General features: G+C 40.0%; 1 protein-coding gene across 1 annotated transcript; it reads left to right on the forward strand.

Annotated features, from left to right (window-relative positions):
* The first annotated feature begins 1,074 nt into the window (after positions 1-1,074).
* LOC134005479 (DNA damage-inducible transcript 4-like protein) lies at positions 1,075-3,523 on the forward strand. Its single transcript, XM_062444396.1, has 3 exons — positions 1,075-1,149; positions 1,408-1,557; positions 2,053-3,523. Exons 2-3 carry the CDS (start codon positions 1,467-1,469, stop codon positions 2,541-2,543), a joined length of 582 nt encoding a protein of 193 aa, XP_062300380.1. The 5' UTR covers positions 1,075-1,149; positions 1,408-1,466; the 3' UTR covers positions 2,544-3,523.
* Positions 3,524-7,730: the final 4,207 nt, after the last annotated feature.

Below are 7,730 nucleotides of genomic sequence, written 5' to 3' on the forward strand. Positions count from 1 at the left end.
TGTTTTTGTGCTGATAATTACATGCCTGTGGTAGAAAGCCACCAGAATTTCACTCTGAGCTGCTATTCTTGAATACTCTTTTTAATATGCCAACCACTAATAATGCTTCATTTTGCTGCAGACGCCTGCACCCTCCCGGTTTGGCATGTGAAGGTCCCAGGAAACAATTTTGGAAACTAGTGCTTTTCTGGTCAAACCAGAAGACTCCATATTCATGCTTCTGCCTCATGAGATTACCATGTTTTAAGAGTTAATTATGCTGAAAATGCTATTCATGCCTCAGCTCTTAAGATAAGGATTTGCCTCAGCTCTTAAGATAAGATTCATAGGGGTTATATGATATGACAAAGACATAAAATGTAAAACTATACTGGACAGTAACATTTGGACAACTCGTTATCTTAACAAAGATTAAAACAATAATTAGCACACTGTCAAAGCCTCAAGCGACCTGTAGCTGTTGAATGATATAAAAATATAGTCCTAGTTTTAAATCTTTAATTGATTTGTATAGAGATGGTACAATGTGTTCAAAGAGCCTGAACTTCTCCTTTAGTGCCTGTATTTTAACTGCATGGTTGTTTTACATTTTTAAATGTACTCTTACCAAGAATAAGCTAATATTAAAATGTTTCTTTGGGCCTTACAGCACAAAAGATCCAACCAAAACTAATTCTACGTTTTCCAAATAAAAATGTGTGTGAAGTTGATGTGACCCCAGTGTTTGTCCACATTTTGTTAAACTCGTGGGTGTTATCCCCAATGAGCAAATAAAAAACAGGGTTCAGGTGGATTCATCACCACTCAGCCCTTTTTCAAGGTAAACTCATCTCACAGTCTAGAGCCAGTATATTAATCCTTCCACGTAGCAACCAAATTACACGCCCACAAGCATTGGTCAATTATTTAAATCAAGCCCTATTTACCGCCAATCAGGAATAAGCTCGAGTCTTCGAGAGGCGTGCTGTGATTGGTCCAACCCTCGGGTCAGCTGAGCAGGAGGAAGGTATAAATACTCCTCAGAACTTTTACCTTGTGTGTTTGTGTGTTTGTGTATGTGTCGGTGTGGGAGAGAAAAGACATGCGCCTATGAATTTATTTATGAGAAACCGTCTAAACTAAATTATTTTGCACTAAATAATATTTAAGGTAAGTCATTTCAATATTGACTAGAAATGATATGGCTAGCTGTTAACGGCTGAGTAACGTTAGTAAACTTCAGTTTTGTCGGTGGCGGGCATGAAGTGACTGTTAATTACTGCATTTTCACTGTTTAAGGCATTTACATGGTGAAATGGTTAACGTAATGAGCCACCTGGCTCTTCGTGAGCTAAAGACAACCCGCTTCGACTGTTGCAGTGACACCTAACTACATCGTTGTTGTTTTTTGTATGTTTGTTTTTTCAGGCAGCTTTGCTTAAACCACAGGAAAGCAGCCCACTCCTGGAGAAATCAAGACTGTCACCATGGTTGCCACAAGCACATTAAAGACCAAAAGCAGCGACTGCATATCGGATTTGGTTGAGCGAAGATATGACCAGGCTTGCATTGAGAAAGGTAAGCTTACCGGGTCTTTCTGTGTTTTTTGTCTTTATAGCTAACCTGCTAGTTGCTGGATACTTCCAGTTGTGTGCTTGTTTATCCCTGTGTGGTGCATGGCTGCTGCAGTAGAGGGGGGCGGAGGGGGGAGGCAACAGAGGATGAAGTCATCCCTTCAGTCTGTCTGCACAACAGCAGCCTGCGTACAATAACAGGCTGCAAAACCATCTTTTGCTGTCAAAAGCTGGCTTGTTATTTAAACCCTGTATTTAGAGTTTATATGAAATGTATTTTTTTGAAAAACACATCCGGAAATTGCAACCAGTAGGTAGTTATGAATCCCTGCAATCACTCATTAACTGGCATTTTTAGAGTGGTCAAATATAAACAGCAACACTTAATGTGATTTGTGGATGTTGCCATCTTGAAATAGCGTTTATTATTCTGCAGCATTTGGAAATTAAATAAGAAAGCTACCACTGATTCCTAAATGTTAAATTTGTTTTTCCCCAGAACTGGATTTCTGGGATCACTGCTTGGCTGAGCCCCAGAGGAGTGCAGATGTCTCTGAAGACAGAACCTGTCAACAGCTGGCCAAGATGTTTGAGAACTGCCTGTCACGAGCCAAGAAGACAACGCTGCACTGCTCCTCTGTGCTGGTACCCGAGAAGCTCACGCGGAGGATAGCTCGGGAAGTCCTGCGTCTGGCGTCTTGTGAGCCGTGCGGCCTGCGTGGCTGCGTCCTTTATATCCACCTGGAGCTGGACAAGGGCTGCAAGAGGCTGGAGCGCATCGTGTACGACGCCGCTGTGGTGCCCACGTTTGAACTGACACTTGTGTTTAAGCAGGATGGCACAGCCTGGCCCAGTCTGCGGGACTTCCTCTTTATGGGAACCTGCTTTGCCCCATCTTTCAGACATGTACTTAAACTGAGTCCAGGTTTCCGACTCGTCAAGAAAAAACTGTACTCCTCCTCGGCTGGTACCGTGGTAGAGGAGTGCTGAACTTTGAGGGAGATTAGAGTGGGATAATGGGTTTCCTGTGGGTAAATGCACTTCTGCCCCAATGTAAAAGACACATTTTCTACAGTGTTTTTGTAATACAGTTTGTCAGTTTATCTAATAGCAGCCAGTCAGTTCCTGAGTGACTGTTTGAAACTTGGGATACAAAGTTGAAAGCTTATGCATAAATGAGCCTGATAGTTCTGGTTTGGCTTCAGTGTTTCTAAGTGCTTTTTTTTTTATCAGCAAAATTGTAATGTTCTGGATGTTTTGTTTTCTAATAAGAGCATTTGTTGTCCAGACACAATTTTAAATTGTACATTTTGCAAATGAATGTAAAACTGTTAATGTTTGAGAGGGACATGCATACCATGGGTACACTTTTGTGTACACTTTTTTCACTAGCCACTTTGTTGATGCATCTGCGTGTTTCCAGATACATTGAATGTGTTCAGCAACAGTAAACACTCCTAGGCTTGAATAAGAGACTGAAATTTAGGCAGTCTTTTGGGGGCCATATGTAGCTAGTTGTGTTTTGTGCTGTATTTAGGGCTGCAGATATTTAAGCCACTGAATGTCTTGTAAAGATGCTGCTGTCACGGTGTGGGCTTCTCACACTTAGGGAATGTGGATGCCTTAAACGTCATATCGTAAGTGTTTGGTTTGTTTGTTTTCCTCCACTCAGATCACCGCTATTTGTAAGTTTTAGTGTCAGTTTTTTTTTTATTCCTTTTTTTTAACGCCCCTCCTTTCCGCTAGACACACCTTTTCAATGCAGAGCCTTTATAGATTAATAAAAGGATGGATCACTCAAATGTGAAAGCTTATCTGTTTTTGTCATTTGATAACAGGGAGGTGCAATGAAATTACTGGAGGTCCAGCTGGGTTTTTTTTTTTTTTTTTTGGTGAATTCCCTAGTTTGCAAACTTTTGTATGCCATTTGAACTCTATTGAAACTCGTCCTTGTCTATTAGACAATAAAAGACTTCAACCTTATATCACATTTGCAGACTGATTCATATGCATCTTGTATTTAATGAAGAATCTTTGAATAATTGTGCCTGTTCAGCAGTCACAGAACATTACTGTGCATATTCTGGAGCCATGACCAAGCCTGGAGTGGGCAGGCAGCAGAGGCACAATGCAGGCTTTTTAAAAGAGGACAAAAGGCACAGAAAGATCTCTGCAAGAATGTGGCGTATGTGTTTATGCTTGATCCTGACTTGCATAGCAAAGAATTTCTGGCTTGGCATCTTAACAGTCACTTCAAGGAAAAAAACTAGAGGCATCCTAAAGTGTTTTTTGGTGTAACTCATATAAAAATGACCCAGCTTAAATGTATATTACTGACATCGTCAATGATTAGTTACTGCTCTTAACAGCTCTAGTTCTTACTCTTCCCTTTCAACAGGTCTTATTAGAGCTTGGAAACTTTTGTCAGGTTCTGATTGCACAGAGGTGTATTCTGTGGAAGTAGCAGCTTTTGGACAAGTGCTGTGGCTGTTTATATAAGCACATCAGCTGCTTGTGTGAATCTGCAGAGTTTGTGTGACATTTCTCTTGCTGTCTTTAATGGAGGTGTCTCCATAGTGATTTTGAGGGCCGGTGTTTGTGGGCTAGACAAATGAAAGTCAGATGAATAAAAGATTTTGGCTCTTGTGTGGGATATTTGTAGTAGTTGCATTTAAGCTCAATATGTACTCCTCCAATTCAGCCTCTCATCTTTGTACTTGCAAAGTTTGAGGTTAAAGTAGGGCACTGACATAATGGACTACTTTATGTTGATTGCATAAACATTTTTCCAATTATACTGTCACGTCTCTCATGCACAAACAAGAGAACAGGGTGACTTGGTCACAGTAGGTTAATGACAGAAGCACATGATCTTGTGCAAGATGCATCACAGTCATTGTGAAGGGACAAAGCACCAGTGATCATTTACTCGGTGTCTTACCCTATCCTCGCCTGATCCCTTTCCCTTGCTGTGCTAATGTGGGTCAGCAACACAAGTTTGCATTGTTGAGCCCATAAAAGTATACAATGCTCTGAAAATGTATCTGTGGAGATTCACTGGTGCTACTGAACATTTTCCAAATCATAAGACTGAACCGATCCAAGCTAGCAAGGAAACTATTTATGCCATAATATCTAGTTTATGACTTTGTGATCCTCTGACATTTCATCTAGTGCCAATATTGAGGTTGAGGTTTTGAGCAAGAGGTCCCAATGATGACCACATTTATAGCCATGAAATTTGATACACATGTTCATGTTTCCTACATGAATGAATTGCTGAATCTACCTTCATAGTACCACCATCATTATCATCATCAATACTTCAGCATTGTTGTTGTGAACATGTTAGCATGCTGACCTTAGCATTTAGGCTATTTCACAGCACTGCTGTGCCTAATTATAGCCTTACAGAGTTGCTGGCATGGCTGTAGACCTGTTATTAAATAACCAATCTCCCTGAGTATTTAGCCCAGTCTTCCAATCTGAATATCTATGTGGCAAGATGAGAGAACATGTTGTAGATTAATTTACAACTACGCTGAAATCCCACTAAGCCCTGTCAAATGTTGAATTTTATTAGACCACTAGGTCTGGATTTTTGTCAGTAAGTTCCTTTAAAATGTGACATTTAAAGTAGATTACATTCACTCCATGTATATGGACATGGAGCACTTGGTTTATGCTCCATGTCCAAAGAAGCAGTATGGTCTGCAAATGCTCATACTGAGGAACACACCAGCATAATTAATGTAACCTCGTATGGAAAAGTACTGAAGGCCTTTTTCACACTACTGCAACCAAAAGAATCTGAGCAGCACTGTACAGGCTTGGCAGCTCATTCACTGAAGCCCATGAATCTATTGGTAGTACTTGAGATCCTCGGTGTCAACATGATTCATCTAAACCCGCGCGCAGTGTTGGTTTCAGTGACAGCTCCATGTGTTGTGAAATGAGTAGAGGGCGTTCCTTCCCCCCATAGCTGCAGAGTCATTCACACTGATCAGATTGATCGCACACATGCCAACACAGCATATAGCCATGAACGACTACAGATGTTTACCAGCTCTGAGTTGCCTCTCCATCCCCATAGGGAGTCTGTGTTACTTGATAGGACTGTTTGCTCCCAGGGGATAAGCTGGGCACAGTTCCACATTTCCTACTGACCCATAGAACAACCTCTTTCTGGGAAGATGGAAATCTGATGATGATGATCTGAACTTGGATAAAGAGTACATGCATGTCACACTGGGACTGGATGTTGTTTCATGATCTACATATGTTTATCTGTTTCCTCAGTGCCTGTAAATAACAACTTTTTCTTTGCATACAAGTTAATCCCAGAATTGGCTGTTTACATTTAGAAATCTATCTAATATAGTGTATACATAGTAAATAGTACAGTGGATATAAATAGATCCTTGTTTACTCATTCATTATTATGATTTGGCATTAGGTAACAGGGACTGATTTTAGACTGTACAAGGCTGTAATGTTCATTTCACAACAGAATACATATATATGCAAGATTGCCTGTTGGGTGTCATATGTCATTGGTCATGTTATTACCTAAAACAGTGACATTAAAATTTAAAATATCAGAAACTTACTAAATTTGGCCACTTTGTGCCAGGTATGGTTACTTAACAGTGGTCATGAGTCACCATGACAAATCAAACATTGACTCCCAGAACGAGATCTCCATTCAGAGAAAGCTACACTAACTAAATGCTCTGTTTGGTAAACAGGGGCTCACTGCTACCTCTTTACTGAAGTTACATCTCATGATCCTTGGGTATTGAAATTCAAATCTTTCAAACACTTGCCTCTAACGGTGACAGGAGCTGGCAACACGCACTTCCAAATGATGCTTAAGTAGAGCAGAGAGTGGGCAGTCTGACAGGAGTTAACACGGGCTTAAAGACAGAAGTTATAAAAAAGTGTCATCTCAAATCTGCTTTTGTTTACAGTCATGGCTTCTCAGCTGTCAAGAAAAATAGATGTATAATTTAATGAAATACAACAAAATTACTACATTACATGAACAAAATATTGAGTTTTTATTCAGACTATTTTACTTATTTCTTCAGTTTTATAATGTTTTGAGGCTGCATTATGTGTTGGTGTTTAATTGGACTGCTTTATAATGAAATATGTTTCTAATATTTCATCCACCTCATTAATATATAAGCAGGGACAGTGCCAAAAATGTTAAGAAAAAACATTTTGTATAATGCAGTGCAATGCAACACCATGAAATATAGCATCAAAAATAAGCATATAAATAATATAAAGTTACAGTCATATAAATAATGGTTTACAGAGGTAGTTTGTAATATTGTACTTATGTAATGTATTACATTCACATGTGTGTCTCTTTTCTGTCTGCCAGGTGTCATCTCAGTATTTTAAATCCTGCAACTTTATAGTTGTAAATACAGACTTGTGTTTGTGAGCACATGACTTTAAACAATCCTGACAACAAAAATACAGAATATAAATCTACAATGTTAAAAAGTGCCAAGGTGTGAGGTTTTTTTGTCTGATGTCCAGTATTCTTTGTCTTTTCAGGTCAGTCATTTGGCTTCAAGTAGTGTTTAGTGTACCAGGGGTACGAAACTCTGGAAGTTTTTGTGACTGGACATAGAGAGTGCAGTCACAACATCACTATACATAAGATTATAATGTGGAAGACAGCTTGTCAGGTTTGGCAAGGTAGTGCTTGGGGTCCCAGGGATACAAAGTAGTGAGTGGTATGCCAGAGACGTGAAGCCCCAGAAATGTTCTACGTTTTTCGATTGAAGATAGCGAGTGCAGTCACTAAATCACTATACAAAAACGTATAATGTGGAGGAGAGGATAGAGGATGACCTGACCTGGAGCATCAACACCACTGCTATCATCAAGAAGGCACAACAGAGATTGCACTTCCTGAAAGTACTAAGGAATAACCAACTCTTTTATCATTGCTCCATAGAGAGCATTTTGACCTACTGCATCTGTGTGTGGTTCTCCAGCTGCACAGCTGCAGACATGATAGCGCTCCAGAGGGTCATCACCACAGCCCAAAAGATTATCAGCTGCAATCTTCCCTCCCTAGAAGATCTGTACAGTTCCCGCCGTTTCAGGAAAGCTCTCCATATCCACAGGGATCCATCTCATCCAGGACACTTTGAG

Source organism: Scomber scombrus, chromosome 23 (genome assembly GCF_963691925.1).
Source record: "Scomber scombrus chromosome 23, fScoSco1.1, whole genome shotgun sequence".
Lineage (NCBI taxonomy): Eukaryota > Metazoa > Chordata > Actinopteri > Scombriformes > Scombridae > Scomber > Scomber scombrus.

Excerpts from the sequence above, each read along its gene's own strand:
- LOC134005479 (XM_062444396.1), top strand. The coding sequence starts at position 1,467 with ATGGTTGCCACAAGCACATTAAAGACCAAAAGCAGCGACTGCATATCG. Across the intron at positions 1,558-2,052 it reads CCAGGCTTGCATTGAGAAAG|AACTGGATTTCTGGGATCAC; the intron begins GTAAGCTTACCG and ends GTTTTTCCCCAG.